The 17,297-nt window shown below is 39.8% G+C and overlaps 1 protein-coding gene across 3 annotated transcripts in view; it reads right to left on the reverse strand.

The window, feature by feature from the left end:
* The window catches only part of sash1a (SAM and SH3 domain containing 1a), a 170,928-nt gene extending 154,464 nt beyond the window's left edge, over positions 1-16,464 (reverse strand). Inside the window, exon 1 of one of the 3 annotated variants that reach the window (XM_008397744.2) lies at positions 15,001-16,464. In XM_008397744.2, coding sequence (XP_008395966.1) covers positions 15,001-15,501 — 501 coding nt within the window. In that variant the 5' untranslated portion in view covers positions 15,502-16,464. The remainder of the gene's footprint in view (positions 1-15,000) is intronic. The other 2 variants (XM_008397745.2, XM_008397748.2) reach the window with 2 other exon arrangements.
* Between the last annotated feature and the right edge of the window lie 833 nt (positions 16,465-17,297).

Genomic DNA, 17,297 nt, shown 5'->3' on the forward strand with positions numbered 1-17,297 from the left:
TATATTGGGGTAAATTCTCAAATGTTTCATCTCATAACCTTCCATTCAAAACATAAGCTTCTATGTTCTAGTCAGAACAATCGCACTGAGGAGGTACTAATGTCACAAATGACTCAACCAACCTTAATTCAGTTCATTAGTTGAATTGTTGCTGCTTGATAATTCAGACATCTCACCTAAAGATGTCCGCTTATTTGTGGTTTTGGTCACAGAGCAGTGTTTGTTTTGCAAAAACCCCCTTAAAGTTTTATTCTTTTTACCCAAAATATTGCTACAATTCCATCTTGTCTTGCCATCATGAACCGCATATTGTGTAATGTTGGCCGAATTCAACTTTGCAGACACGGTTCACTCAAAAGCAGCATATGTAGTTGATCCTGGGAAAAGAGACAAGATTAGGGCTTATACATATGTAGGCAGGTGTGTTGTACTCAAACGGGATTAAAAACAACGTAGTCTCCGCCTCTTCCATTCTTGAAAGCATTTGCACACAAAGACTAGTGCAGAAACTTAATTCCAGGCAAACTACCGAAAATGAATGACTGCTTTACATAACAATTGATATAAGCCCAGATGGGGAATTCCTGCATAACAATGAGAACTGTCTCTGCACATAATCACTACCCTAAATTTCCCCTTTTGCACCATAATCTGCCTCCAAAGAAAGCTTAAGCATGGCAGATACTGGAGTTAGTAAGGATACCCAATCATCTCAAATGTTTTTCCAAGTTATCTCAATGTCTGACTGAGATGTGCTCATTAAAAATGTGCTATTTTGTAAGACAAAACAATTTCAACAACGTCCCGTACACCCGGTCAGGATAAAGCTGGCACTGGCTGCTTCTGGGGGGGTGGCTGAGGGTCCAGCTCCAGAAGGGTAAATAGTGTTTAGCCCTTGAGTCATTAATGGAGTGGACAGGGACCAGGACTGCAGGGGGAGCTGGAAGAAGCAGCCCGTCCCTGTGGCCCATTGTTCTGCATTGCCAGTGTATTGTCATCAGAGAGGAAAGAAAACAATCCCTTCTCTAGGCTTTCAACGGGGTGAAGGCACCATAACAATAACCCCACATCACAATGCAGTCCGCCCAAAAGACGGACACTGCCAAGCATTCACATGCAGAACGCATTCATTTCCTTCACTGACACCACTTCTTTCACGGGAAAATGTGAGAGGAAATGCAAACAGCTAATATTACAAGGTGGCATATTTCACTTTGAGCTGATAAATCCGATAATGGTTATTCATTCTGAAAAGACCAATTCATGACCAGCAATAGTTGCTATAGTGCCTTCAGTCAACAGTCTTGCACAGTTCATGAACTGATGCATAAATCTAATTACTTATGTTTATTATTCTGTTTCCAAATGCTTTGGAGTGAATCCTCCATGCCAATCTGCAAAAAACAAGTTCTTGCATGCAGATGAAAGCAGAGAATATGACAGACTGAATGGCTGTGGATGTCAAAAAGTCTCCAATTAATAAACACTGCAAATGACTAAAGACAGCCTGAAAATGCTAATCATATGTTTTACCTTTCCATCAATCATGCTGCTCTTTTTATGGCATTCCTGCTTTTTTTCCGTCTATCCAAGACTGTGTTTGTTTGTCTGCCTGCCTTGCCGGCTGTCAGTCTTTATCTCTTGGTCTCTGTCAGCTTGTCAGGTCTGACTGTCTGTCAATTTGTATTTCAGCTTGCCATCCTTGCCTGTACAGTGTAGAGAATGAGGCCAAAAAAAACGACTTAGGATATTTTGTGGAGCAGAGAAAGTCTGTGATGCGTGACCCAAAGAGACAGCAAGCTGCCTGTTGGGCTCTTCATTGTTGGGCTTTCGTTTATGAAATCAGCTTTGGGATACATGCATAATTTACTAAATGACTGATACTTCCTTGTCAATCAATAATCACAATCTTGTGGTTTACTTTCTCATGAGAACCAAAACTACTCCCTCATATAAAGCAGAATTTTAAAAAGCTCCTTATAAGCTAGGGCCTTTAAAGGCTCCCATGTCGAAATAAATACTGGACTTAGAGTAATCGTCTTTGAAACAACTAAAGTAAACTGTAACAAGACTGATTACACAAGCTACCGGCTTTCACAAGAAGTCAAACAAGGCCAAGTCGAGTGAATGAAGAAGGCAACATTTACATAAGCCTTTGATTAGTTTGTTCACACATGCATTTCAAGCCAAGATTTCAGCTGACTGTATGATATCACCAGCGAGGCTGAATTGAGGTTTGCCTGAATAGTAATAGTAAAGAGATGAACCAGCCACTAAACACAAATGCAGAATAGAACTAGGCGATTTGAATCTCGACAGCCCTGGACTGTGTATGTGGTATTTCACATACCTGGTTATTTGAGCTACTTGCCTTTTTTTCCCATCTGAAAGTAGTCTGCCAATTTTCCTCTGAAATCAACAAGGCACTTTTGTTCACACAAGAAGTGTGCTCACTGGGTTGTTGTTTTTTTTTTTTTTTTTCAGACCATTCCCTGCCCACCCGTAGACAGTTGTGTGTGAAAATCCCAGTTCACACACAACTGAAATAAATTCTCAGAGCAACTAGTTTAGCATACAATCACCCCACATAAAAAAAATAAATAAAAAAACTTTCTTGCCCAATCTGATACTCGGCTTGAACTTCAGCAAGTCATCTTATCTACATATAGATGTCCAAGTGCATTAAGTCGTTGCCATGTGATTGGTTGATTCACTTTCTGGGTTGAAAATCAATTAGAGGAACCCGATAAAGTGGTCAGTGAGTGTATATTCCTACATATGCATTACCCATTTATGTTTTTGGAGAGCTTCGCACTGGCACTTTGGGCTGCAAGCAAACATTAGCAACAAACTCACATTTTGAATTATACACTTTTCCTCATTTCGTTCAAAAATTGATTAAAAACAAACATAGACCCTACAAATAGTGTTAGAAAAAAAACACTTGAACAAACCATTGCTCCATTTCGAGGAATTATGCATTAAATATGATGAGTAGCTACTCAAAATTTTATGAATCTGAACAGCAGACTGTTGTCATTTCACAATTAATTTAGTTTCACAGTTTAGCTGCATTGTAAACAAGGATGATAAATGAATGTTTTATCTTTATGCCTTTCGAAATTTGTTGCTTCGCATTCTCTGTTTACTGCTCAAAGTGAAACACATTTAAACCTTTGCTAGTCACCGCAGGCGAGTATAAACTGAACAACACCGTTTTCAGTTAGGAATCTTACAAACCACAAAAAGCAATCGCATACCTATGAAATGATACAGTGCTTTTGTGAAAAATTAAGTGCAACACACTGCATGTTTTAAAGTATGTGCATTTACGTGGGCGTGTTTGAGGAATGTAGTAACTGCCTGGTAATTAGAGTTCAGATTCAGGTATGTAGAGCCGCGGGGAAGCCTGGGTAAGACAGGCAGAAAGACAGACACTCTGTGGGTTTAGTTTGGCTTAATCCCCTGCCAGGCAAAGTCACTACAAAAGCACTCAGGTAGGAACATATCGACACCGGTGTGGTCTCTGTGATCAAAGCTTTCAGCGTCGCCCTGAACTCATGCCTCAGAAAATGGACCAATTAGCGATAAGGGTGGGTTGAGAGTTGCTTGCGCTGCATGCCATACACCTAGCTGGCAGTGGCTTCAGACAAGGTAATTATACACACTCACCTGTCTGTCTCACTAACACTCATACCCTCCGCTATTACGGCTCACTCATCTCTCAGCACCACAGCATTACATCCCTCTAACATGGGCCAATGTAACATCAGCTGACATGAACCAAACTGTAGCTACATGTGGGGGCAATTAATCTATGTGGTAGAGTTTTAACCACCCCATAGCTACTTGCTGCCTTCAGATTTTTGCCATTAAGCTGATGGTGGTGTCAGTACCACCAGTACCCCTCTGTATGTCTCCATCTCCTCCATTCTGATTTATGGAGAGTGTTTGAAGTTCTTGTTTAACAAGGTATGCCGTCGTTGTTCATTTTTAAAAAAGCAGTTTCATATTAAATATGGGGAAATTTATTTGAAACTAAAAGTGTAAAAAATATCTTATCTGACAAGAACTCAATTAAATTTTTAGAGATAAAGCTTTTCATTTCTTTCCCCCCACCCCAATGGGAGGTGCTCTCACATATTATAACAAATGTGCTTTAGAAAATTATGAAAGCCCAGATAATTATATCATGTCTTTTTAAGCTTCTAGATGAGTCACAAAACTTGAGTTAAATGGCAGTCAACCTGTGGATTGACAGTGGATGTATTTTACTCCTTTGATATAATTTCCAGTTTTCCAACGTTTATCTACTCAGACATATAAAACACCATGGAATGTTATGGTTACTTCGAATGTTGTGCAGTCAAATGTCTACTTATGATTGATGGTAAATTCATGGTAATGGTAAGTGGAAGCCCCTCTGCATGATTGATGGAGTCATAAAACTGACAGATGCCAATTAGTTACCTGAGAGGAGATGACGCATAACATGACACACCTGCGGACCACCCGTCATTTATCTTCTGGTTCAACCAAACAGCCGCACACTATTTGTGGAGAACCTTAGTTAAAAAAAAAACTGTTTGTCAATAACGATAGAGTTTGTACTGCCTTTAATCGTAGGACAAATTGTCCCCCTGTTTTTAATCAAAATTGTAAATTATTGTCTTTTGGTTGATTTGTTTTGAATGGGCATGTTTGATTAAGAATTCTGGTGATTTTATTTTACAAATAAATGGCTGAGGCTATTGTTGGACTAAATATCAATCACCAAATTTGACTTTTATAGGCAAGATAATAACTGCACGTAGTTTTTAATAGATCATTTCAACATTTCTGAAATACAAATAAAACATCCAATTACCTCACTTAAATATAAATGATAATTGCTTAACCAATTATGTTTTATTGAACCAAAGTATGACTCAGAAGCTTCACAGAAGGCTGTAGGGGAAAAACAACAGGAGAAATTAAAAGTAACAGGAAAACATCCAAATATGACAAAAAACGCTAAATAAAACCAGCAGAAGAGAAGTAGACTACAACAATGAATAGCTTTTGGCCCCCAGTATCTACAGGATGGTTATTTTTAACTTCAACTACAGTAAACTTTTGAGAATGTAATGCTAAAATAGACAGCTACTTAACCAAATATTTAACTATCTAAAGTCTAAAGAGCACTAGAATTGTGTAGTTATCCTAATTCCTGAATGTTTTAACTTACAAAAGAGCTTATTTGTGAATGTAAGTGTACTTTGACTGTCTTTGTGGTAACAAGACCCTTCAGTGAGTGACCTCCTGGCACAAAGCTGCACAGGAGTCAGACATAATTAGACCTCTTGGACTATATAGGTCACACATGACCACCTCAGACGATGCAGCAGAACCAACCCCAGAGATAAGTGACACTTTTTTTTTGCACAGCAGTTGTTTTTTTTGCTATTCTGCAATCCTCCTCTATTTCTTGAAAAATCTGTCTCGCAAAACAAATTGGTGTGGGTGAATCGACAAACATCACTAAAGCAGAGCTGTTGACAAACAGACAAAAGTGAACATGTTACTTTGCATGTCTATTTCCAATTTGGGTGCCGACACAGGCAGATGCTCATGCTTGCACACTCAATACTTTCATTTCTTGTCAGCAGAAGGAAGCGATTACAGTGGACATGTACCAAAGGTTGAATTTTTTTTTTTTCCTCCAGTATATACTTACAATTCGATGTATTTTCAAGCATAAATGTAAGCTCCTGTTTATGCATCTTGTGTTTGGAACCACTGATATGTATGCAGGGGAAACAAACGCACAAAAAAATAAACATGTTTACTGCCACAACTCAGAATCTAGTCTGTTTGCAGTCTCTGACAAGAAATACGCCTTCTTCTAAGTGAACCATGAAATATATAGCTATAGCTGTGCGCCTAGGAGCTTGACTTCAAAGGGACTAAGAGGATTCTTTTTTTAAAGCAACTTAAAGAAAAAAAAACTATTTCCATCTTAAATGAACTGTATAAGGTTTCTGGTGGGGGCCAACTGGAGAGGAAATCATGGCATGACACCAGTTCAAAGACACCTTAAGCCAAAGCAAAGTTTACTAAACAGACAAGATTACAGGGTGAAAGTATGAAGATGTACCAGAAATAAAGACAAGCTGGTATCGATAATGTGGTCGGCTTTCTTGTGTGATACTACAGTATGTCTGTAATGTAGACAGGCCGTCTAGAAGCTCTAAACTATGGACCAGAATAGCTCTGATAATGCATCTGTCATGAACGTGTCATCAGGAACTCTTCCTCAGCACTGTGGAAAATTAAACTGCCTTGATGACTTGCTGGTCGGCTGTATTTAAAGTCGTTACCATGACTGCGCATATTTAAGCAATACATACATATACTGTATGTATATACATATACTGTATGTATATACTTTATTACAGCGGATTTGTGTCAATTTTATCCTTTTCAGTCTGTAATGGAGCATGCCAAACTTACTAATGCTGACAGTCTTTTGGAAGTCCCAGAGTGAACATTAACCGATTACAGTCTGCAGAATAACTTGGAAACATTGTTTTATTGCCACTGTCTTAACCATATAAATTGATGGTTAAGACAGTTCAAAATGTCAGCGCCGTGATTATTTGGGTTAAAATAATAATGAACACTGCTTTACAACGACTGCCCTTCCCCACATGTGGGGAGATACTGCATCTGCTTCTAACGTAGCTAATCAATGGCTCACCACAGCAGTCCTTGGAAGACAAATTTGCTATTGAGACCCCAGATATCCATGAGTGTTATAGGAGAATAAATATCTAGGATCTTGGCATCATAATTTCCATAATCCACAGCAAAATATTGGGTTGAACAATCCATTCATTTTCAAAGTTTTATGTCAAATGTGCCATCTGTCTTTTAAATCCCTAAGCGAGGGATTTAAAGGTTATTCTGATGAAAGATGCTTGAAAAGATGCATCAAAGCTCACGTGTGAACCTGCTTGTAAGAGAGTAAACATGAGATCATTTTAACATGGTGCAAATACACCTATTCACACCATTTGCTAAATACAACCCAGTTTCAAATTGCAATGTAAACAGCATCCTACTATGCTAATGGAGTCTCTATGTCCTCTCAGGACAATGTGACTGGTCCTTGACTTTTTTATGACTTCCCCTTTATGAGTCCTTGGCTGATTATGCCTTTAAGGACCCTTTAATAAGAACTGAGCAAACAGGGCTCTCACCAGAACAAATGGAAAACTCAGAGGCTGATGTGAGAGGCTTTCTCTGCCCTTGTGGCTAAATGCCAGCACTATGGGAATGGACATTGATAATGAAGACATTTCCCCGAAAACACAGGCACAAATGAAAAGCTCTAGAAAGAAAGCAGTTTCAATTAACATTGAAACATGCCAAAAGCTCTCGATCGGGGGGAACCAATATTCACACTTAAATTTAAATAAAACCTCACTAAACGGTTAATCTAAGAGCTAAGCATCAATATTATATGAAATGAATGAAACGCTATTTCAGCACTGCCATTTCAAATTGTGCTTTTGCTATCATCTGAACGTCACTAATGTTGCGTATGTGTTTTGAAAAGTGTCAGTGGAAATAAACTGAATTTCCTTGAATTATTCGTCTTTCCCAAATCTTGGCAGTTATCCAGAAGCAGCTTAAAGCACTTCAACAGCCACAGTCGGCCAACTGGGGTGAACCTCAAGCTAAACTCTTAATTTCCTGCTTAGAGAGAGTGTTGGGATATTACTTAAGATAAGAGGCCTGGAACAGGAAGCAAAGTGAATCCTTGTCATGTCAGGTGGTGAACTTCTGTGTGCTAACGGAAGCTATGAACATGACTAGATAAAGTCTGTCTTTTGTTTCTGCTCATCCAGCCATGACAGGCGCAACACCTCTGTGACTTCATTGCATGTTTTAACTTTTTTTTTTTCAGGAGCTGTACGTCTTCTCTTGATGACTACATTTGGTCAACTGCTGTGTGAGGTCATAAAATGGCCTTGAGGAACAAACACTTTCCAACAACTTACCAGTGTGTCCTGACCATCTAAACATCCACCAACTCCCTTCCAGCCTCAATAAACAATGTACCCATCTATTTACAATGCTCTCCCTCACTATGATACCCAGGTTTTAATCACCCACCCATCAGCACAATGCTGGACACTTGCCTCCACAGCCCATTTCAATAGACGGAAATTGGAAATGCAAAACAGACCAGTAGTGAAAGGACATGCAGCCCCATCAGATTCCAAACAAACAATGGAGAATCTGCTGCTGCTTAGCCTACATTTCCTCCAGACACGCTGGGCAAACAATGAAACCTTATGACTGACTGTATGCTGCGTCCAGATCCAAGATGAAGCCAGGATGGGAACACATCCTCACATAGTTTGGGCTTCAGTTGATTCAAAGAGCCAAATTAAAAGATCAATTTCTCCGAGAAGATGAAATGAATTCAATTCTAAGAAATCAGTGATGCAGAAAAATCAATAATGAGGAGCAGAAGGGCAGATGGCAACAACTAAATGTGAATAATGACTATTGTGTTGTCAGCTCTCCTAAAAGGAAAATGGTTATTATCCATGCTGGAGAATCTTTTTCCCCAAAATGAGTTTGTTACTTGTGATGACAGCATAGAAGGAAATGTGGCTTGGTATCATGCCCAAGTAAAGTTACATGTATAGTCTGTGGTTTAATGTACCACTAGTTCTTGATGGTTCACAACCACATTTTTCCCAGACCAAAAGAACTTGATACATTTTCTATGTAATTTTGAATGTATTTCACTTTAACTTTAAACTGTAAACCACAGTACCTGACCCAAAACTTTGGAAAAAACATGGTCAACTGGAAATTTTCACAGAGGCCAAGAACAGAAGACATTGATGGCCTGGCTAAACGTATTGCCTAGATATGGATTTTACAGATTTTTTTTAACAGGAAGCCAAATTACGTTGATTCAAAACAGTAATTTAAAACGCCAATTCTTTGCACTTAATTTTAAGAGTTAATCTGGGGCGACTTTTTTCATCTGGGAAGAAATCAGAAAGCTAAAATGTTTGGCTTTGACATATTTATTGCTCCAAATTTTACTATAATCGATAACATGTCTGATTTCCACAATAAAATAAACTGAAGTTTCACAACTTATATTGCCATCATGTACATTTAGACGTTTTGGATCCATAATATAATTTGAAGCACTGACTTCCTAAACAAGTGTTTTGTAGGTAACTTTAATACAAACACCCTAAAAAAATAAACAAATTACTTTATTAAAATAGTGCAAATAGCCAAAATATACAAATATTTTTTGAAACAATTGAGCAGCAGTAAGACAGCAAAAGAAAAACGGATAAGACGATCAAGCCTTAAAAGGTAAAAGAATAAAAATGTTTTGTTTCAGCTAACATTCAGCCACAAAATTCCATTTGAAAGCGAGTGCTGAAGTTTCAGGAAAAAACTAAACAAAAGTGTTTCATCAAAATTAAGATCCTCCAGTAACCTTAAAAACAGAAATTTGAGCCGATTCAAAAGTCGACAAATGCCCTTGGAATAGAATTTGTCAAAATGAAGTGCGCCGTTTTTCCATCTAAAAACAGCAGTTCACTTCTTTTGATTCACCATCCTCCAACTGTCACAAGAAACAAAAGACAAAGAGGAGTCCAAGTGATAAAACTTTAAAAAGTCAGCTTGACTTTTCAAACCGAGACAAACGGCAAGAATTTATTGAACGCAGTGCATTATAGCAAAAAACTAGCCGGCAGCCCCGTCTTCCCGGCGTATATTGTTCCCCGATGAGCGATCATAAAATGTGCAACCCTCGGCACAAGTGTTTGTTTACATCAGAAGAAATAATACTCCCTCTCAGACAAGGGGTCTCAGTGGCTTTGATAAGGATCACAGCTATTTATTACACCCAGCAGAGCCTTTCAGTGAATTGCTTGATAATGAGTTGTCTCACCAGAATACATTCAGCAGACGCAGGAGTGGAATTCTGACTCTTGGTTTATCTAAGGGTTTACCTGATGGAAGGTTCTGCACAGATGATCAGTCGGCAAAAAGGATGAAAAAATAAATAAAAATCTCTGGTCATTGGGGAAAAATAAGAAAGCTCTCTGTTCGTGTTACCCTGTATTCATTGTGAGTGACATTTTGTATCCAATCAGCATTGAGTCACCATCCTCCGTCTCTGCTGGGGGTGACAAACCTCCCAAGGACACAAAGAGGGAAAATATCAACCAATCACAGGCCGGTTAGTCAAACTATCAGCTGGTCATAGTTCCATCTCCCACACTCTCCTTCACCCTGGGGAAGGAAAAAAACAGAAAAAAAAGTACTGGACTGCAGCCAGTTCAAAACTGCAGGGTGACACACACACATAGACACACTAACCAAAAGAGACTCAAAGACCTTGACCCGCTCATTCCTCTCCAAGGCTCCAATACCAAAGCTATGGTTCTAACTAAACACAGCCTTCAATGGGAAAGATAGTTTAACTCTCTGAAACCAATGCTTTGTTTCAGCCTCGGTTCTCATGCTTAATCCCTCACAAATCCCAAACCTCTGTGGGACTCATGGTTAGCCAAAGTGGCAAAAAATAAATAAAAATACCCAGAGGAAAGAAGCTTATGAAATATTCAGAAACTCAAAAGTCATTGTTAAGAAAACTCTGATTATCAGAAGCAATAACATGACCCAGATACATGATGAGAATGCACATATATGGGGAATTCTCATATATGTGCTGCATTTGATGAGCACCATTTGCTCATCAAAACTGTAAAACTGAGAACAAGCTCAAAAGAATCTACATGCAGAATGAGCCGGAAGGAAATTTAAAAACCGCTACAAAATCAGATTAAGCAAAAAGTCAGGTCCAGGACTCAATTTGTAGAACTCAAACAAGAAAAAATAAATAAAAAATAGATACAAATGTATTTATTTGCAAACCAAATATAACCACTTGAAACATTTGTTTCCAACTTTTTTGGTCAGGCACATGTTTCTGAGAAACTTAACCAGTGGACTCTGCAAAAGTAGAAAATGTAGGCACTTGACAACCATGTGAATACGTTTAAAGTTGCTGTAGGTAACTTTTATAAAAAATATCTATATATTTATCAAAATTTTCACTAAATTGCCACTGTTTATGCCCTGCGACAGACTGGCGACCTATCCAGGGTGACCCCGCCTCTCGCCTGGAACGTTAGCTGGAGTTAGGCACCAGCAACCCTCCCGACCCCACCAAGGGACAAGGGTGTAAGAAAATGGATGGATGGATGGATGGATGGATGGATGGATGGATGGATGGATGGATGGATGGATGGATGGATGGATGGATGGATGGATGGATGGATGNATGGATGGATGGATGGATGGATGGATGGATGGATGGATGGATGGATGGATGGATGGATGGATGGATGGATGGATGGATGGATGGATGGATGGATGCCACTGTTTCATATACACTTTTTATGATTGAAGATATTTTCTTGTTTCATCTGTTTTGTGTTTTTGAATACTTTTCTCAATAATTTTGCACTAATCTGCTCACAAAATACCGAGTCTGTTGTGTAAAACTGACTGTCCAATAAAGTGATAATGAATTGATTTGATTAAGATGTAGCCATATTATAGTACTAAAAATTCATGTAAATACCCTAAGCTGAATCTGGAAGATAATATGAAGAGTCATCTTACATAAAGAAATATGCAAAAGCACATAGACTATCTGTGCACAAAAGATTGTTGTGTACTGCAAATCTAAACATCTGAAAACCACACGTAACTCTTCAAGACATTTGTTTATGTTCTAAAATGAACTTAATCAGCAAAATCTTAATTACTAGACAAAAATATAGTTTTCAGATCTCACGGTTTAACAGCAGCATACCATTTAGCCACAGCAATGTATAGTGAGGGGCACCAAGAAGTTCCTTGGAATGTTCCTATGTTGAATGACTACAGCTATTCGAAAGATTTAATCAACTCTGGATCTGTGTTTTATTGAAATTATATGTATAAATACACACAGATTTTCATTACACATACTAAAAAAAAAACACGCAGAATCTATTGCAAACATATTTTACAAAACTAACCATAATTTTTTCCAAGACAAACAAAAAACTAAATGAGTTTAAAATGGTATTTAGGTTTTTGAGAGGATCTGAAAGCTTCACTGGAGTGCCACTCTACCACTGGGTCTCCTTACTCTCCTTACTCTCACTCACAAAAACAGCAGACTGCTACAGTTTTAGATCTAATTTGGAATACCAGGACTACTTTTTTGTCATTTGGCAGTAAAGGTCACACATGGTTCTCCTCAGGCCTCTATTGACATGATTCCATCGACGGGATTGCAGAGGTCAGACTGTGGATTACCGCAACATCTCTCACAATACATTTGCTTTTGACAGACAAGTTTATATTTCTCTGTCAACAGTGCACAGGTCAGCATGTCCAAAATATCTGAGTGGATGAGTCAGAATTTCCTCAAGCTTAATGTAGACGGACTCGGAACTGAATTTCAACAACTTAGTCAGTCATTAAATCTGCCCACCACCACACCAAAATCATTGCCAGAATTGAGGGTTTCCTATTGAAACAGGACACAGGAAAACCTGTCCACATTTTGATTTTAGTAGCTTAAATTATTGCAGTAGTCTCAATACAGATCTCTGTAAAAACACAATAAATAAACCAGCCAGCTGCAAAATTCAAACTGCTGCATCCTGAAAATGTACACACATAATTATTCTGGCCATTTGCGTCGGTCACTTTCTAAAAAAAAACAACAAAACAAGACGGCTCGAAATTAATTGAGAGTGGCGTTTAGCTTCTCGGAGAGCACAAAAAAATAAATATTTCAATCTCCATAGCTCAGCAGCAGCATGTCGTAACATCATCACTAAATGCTGGGTTTATCTACTCTGTGTACAACAAACAAATCTACTCCTGCTCCAGTTTTCACTCCACATCCAGTGCTGAGTGAATGTTTTTATCTGTTTCAGCACAAATAATGGGCATCTTTTTAGAGAACCAGAACAACAACAAACAAAAAAAAAAAAAAAGCACAGGACCCAACATCTGCTTAGTCAGGGGCCCGAGGAGGTCCAAATAAAAAGCCTCCCTGTACGTACACAACAGTGACTCGGCGAGGGCGTCCTCAGCTGGTAAGGCATATGATTCAGGCACTTGTGAGGAGAGGTCACCATCAGTCTGTGAATACAAGAGGCCCTCTGAGTCTGGTTACTCGCAGGACTGCCACAGCCAACCCAGCTGGGTGCACTTCATCCCCTGCCCATGCGTTCGACAAGCCTGTTGCTCATTCATTACGGCAAAGTGCTGGGGCTTACTTGCTTGTCTGGTCTGCTTGCTCCATTTCTAACTGAATGCAGAGACATGAGAATAAAAACAGGGTGACATGTGAGGTCAGAGTAGACTAATAATCAGAGTGTAAATCTTTTTGCCCGACAGAGAATCACTGTCAAAGCAAAAGCCTCCCAACAGAATCTTCACTCTTCTCTAATTATTGATCTGCAGCTACTCCACTCCCATCATTCACCCTGACAGCAACCACTCACACTCCTGCGGAAGTGCAGCGGTCCTGAAAATATTTCAAAGTGTCGGAGCCACACCTGTGGTTCAGATCCTGGTTTGACGGCGAGTGCTTCTCTTTGAAATGTGCTTTTCATACAAGATTTGCTTTACCTGACTAAAAGCGAGGTTTAATCTATGCAATGGATGATGCTCATGCTGAGCAGGGGGAAGATCCATTTTCTTAATGCAATCATCTGTATGCGCATGCTAAAACTTTTTTCCCATAAATAGTACGAGTAAAATAGTAATTCTCCCCCCACATAGAATTACTGCAATTAGTTAGCATAAATAAAATACAGTTGCATGATAAAACAGCAGCTCTGACATTATGTAGTTTTGGAATGTAGTTAGTTGCAGAAAACTTTCATTGTATCATCGTTATCATCCCGCTGGCTGACCAGAGATATAATTGGAATATGGAGTGCAATTAAATTACCATATTCTACAGAAAATACCCCAAATGAGTCTACCATGGTAGCAGAAGTTTCCTTGGATTCAAACACTAATACAGTAACACAAACACTTGATATATTGTGCAGATAAATAGAAATTAGGTTGTTTAACCTTTCTTAATGTTTTGATGCAAGTAATCATCTTTGGTAAATCTCTAAATGGGCATTCAAATAAACAGGGCTATACCAAAATCTACTATCTACTATTCTGATATTGACGGTTTCCTTTTCTGAAGGACAATGTCACATCATAAATATATATATATATATAATCAGAAAATGACAAGAAATGTCACCTCAGAAAATGACAAGGAATGTCACCTCAAGGAGGATAATGGTCCGATTCTTATCCAGGAATAAAATCCAATGCAAGAGACAGATTGAAAATCAATTACGAGCCTTCTAATTTGATCAGAGTCCTTCTGTTAGCAATGCCATCTATTAAAAAGCAAACTAAGGAAGCCCATCTGACTGCATTGAGGCATTAACGCCACACTAACATCTCTTCCTGGACAAACATGTGGTGAGAGCAGAAAGGAAGAAAACTCTTTATGTCTCAAACTCTTATCTATTTTTAATCAACCTCAAATAAATGTCTCAAAGTACATGTGATACCCACACTGACAAACACTGGTTTTGTTATATTTACCATATTTCATTGTTTGACCTGCTGATCAGAAAGAATGGAGGGGAAAAAAATTGCAATTCTGATTGTTGGTTGGTGAATTGGTGCATCTCTACCATCCTTGTACTCCATCTTATTGTGTTATTTTAATTTTCTTAATGTGTCAAAAATAAAAAATAACATTTTATTTCCTTGTTTGGATGGTAACAAGAACTACCTAACTATAAAATGGAAGAAAGGGAGTGCATAATGCTTTGTGTGTGTGTGGTGGGGGGGGGGGTACTTTGGCCAGTTTACCTTATTAGAGTAGGGCGGTCTTGCCAGATTGATGCCATCTCTGATGAGTCTATCCCTGATCATGATCTTCAGCTTCAGCTTGGGGTACATCACCAGCTCCCTCCTGTTGCCCAGCGTCAGGTTTCTCTGTGCGCCCATGTAGCCACCATTACGCCCGATCCGGTCACTGTTGGGCTCTGTCCAAGACCTGGATCCCCGCAGCTTGGACTCATGCTCCACCGTGTGACCCGTGTAAATCTCTGCCGCGGGTGGCATCGGCTCAAGGGTGAAGTACAGACCGCTGGCCGTCTCTTTGGCTTCCTCCTTCAGCCTTCTCACCGCGTCGTGGATCCTCTGTCTGTGGTGAGGGATGTAGACCCCGATGGCGTCCAGGTCGGGCTCTCCTATTTGTTTGCAAACTTCTAGATCGTCGTAGCCATTATCCACGAAGGACTCGACGTACTGCGAGAGCTGGAGGGTCTTCAGCCACTCGAAGACAATGACAGGTCCGCTGCTTGTCATTTTGGCTGTATTGAGAAAACTCAGGTGGCCCTTACTCTCCTGTTCTGCGTTTCAAACGCATTCTCAGTCAGGCACTGACAGCGACTTTAACTCTAAGAATTGTGTTATGCACTTCGTAGATAATCCATGCCAAAAGGTTGGGCGACCATATTAAACCCCTATTGAAATAATCGAAACCAGCAGTACTTCTCAATATTTAGGAATACATTCGGTACGAGGAAGCTTCCAAAATCCACATGCTTTTGAGTTTCAAAGATTGCTTTTGCCCGTGCCAGCGTGGTTTGCTGTGCGCGACAAGGCTGTACCTTCAACAATCAGATGTCTCCAACTGCTGTCATTCAAACAGCTTCGAAATCACATTTCATCCGTTACGCACGGCGATGCACGGCTTCAACAGCTCCTACTGTTCCCCCCCCCCCACTCCCCCCCGAGTCCTTTCTCTGTGTAGACCACCGGCAAAAAATAAAGAGAGAAATAAATCCAATGAGAAGCCGAAGAGGGGGAAGCAGGGGGTCTTCAATTTCTCACAAACAAAACCAAAAAAAAAAAAAAAAAAAGCTTGCAGAGGATCTGCGTCTAAAGCGCTGAGTCTACGCTCAGTCCAGTTCCTCCTCCAACCGGCACATCACTACTCTGGAGCTGCAGCCAAGAACCAACACGCTCCCTGTCTCAGCTGCTGGCGCTCCAATAACGTCCACGCCCCCTTTTCCAAATCTTACATTTAAAAATAGTGAGCCAAATCCCTTTTTTTTCCCCCTCTCTGAACTTGTCGCGCAGCCTCGTGGCTTCCCCTCCGCCTCCGGGTCACCAGCTTCCCCACTCACTTGAACACTGAAGTTAGTTCCAAACAGAAGACTCTGGCAAAAATGCAAACGCAGATCACTTCCTCTGCTGCTCTGTTTGACATTATCACTCCCCAAAGATGTGATTTCGTCCACTGACTGCACCTCGCTCCTTCTCTTCTCTTGCTTGCGCGCACACACACGCATACACATACACACACACACACACACACACACACACACACACACACACACACACACACACACACTCACTCATTCAGCGTTTCCATGCTTTGGTTTGTCCACACGCATGAGCTCCCTCTGTGTTGGAATGGCAGCACTGCAGCCTCTGAAACAGTTCAATGAAAAATTACCCGAATCCTTTGAATTCATGAAGCACAAATATCAGGGTATTTTATTGGCATTTTATTCGCGATTACTCACAGCAGCGCATAATCGTGAAGGATAAATAATTTTCAGCTTTTACAATTAAACTGGAAAGTGTGGTGGAAACGTATGCATGTTGCACCACTTTATGGAACAACTCTGTTTGCATCAGTCTAGATGCTGATATTGTTTGCAAATTCTACTAAAGAAAATAGCTCCTGCTCAGTAAGACTGAGCTCTTCACAGAGAAACTGTGATACAGACATTTGTTATTCCACAATATTCTTCAGATTTGTTGCTTCACCTCAGGATTATCAGTCCCATCGAGCCACCCTCCTTTTGAATGCGTCACACAGTCTCTCTCATCCACTGGCAAAATGAACGTCTGAACATTTTTTGCTCCGATTATGCAACCGTGTTATAGAATCCAAATCCCATTAAACTCCTGCATCTTAGACCCCCTCTATATTCGCATTAGAAAAGTTAAACTGGGGAGAAACATACAGGGTAAGACCTAAGGGCATACCATTCCTTAAATAAGATCTGCCTGTCCAAAGGTATGTCATGCCGGTCGGTGCTGATGCATGCTCCATCAAATGTGAGCTGACAGCTTGTTAGGGGTCAGTT

Source organism: Poecilia reticulata, linkage group LG21, assembly GCF_000633615.1.
Source record: "Poecilia reticulata strain Guanapo linkage group LG21, Guppy_female_1.0+MT, whole genome shotgun sequence".
NCBI classification, from domain to species: Eukaryota; Metazoa; Chordata; class Actinopteri; order Cyprinodontiformes; family Poeciliidae; genus Poecilia; species Poecilia reticulata.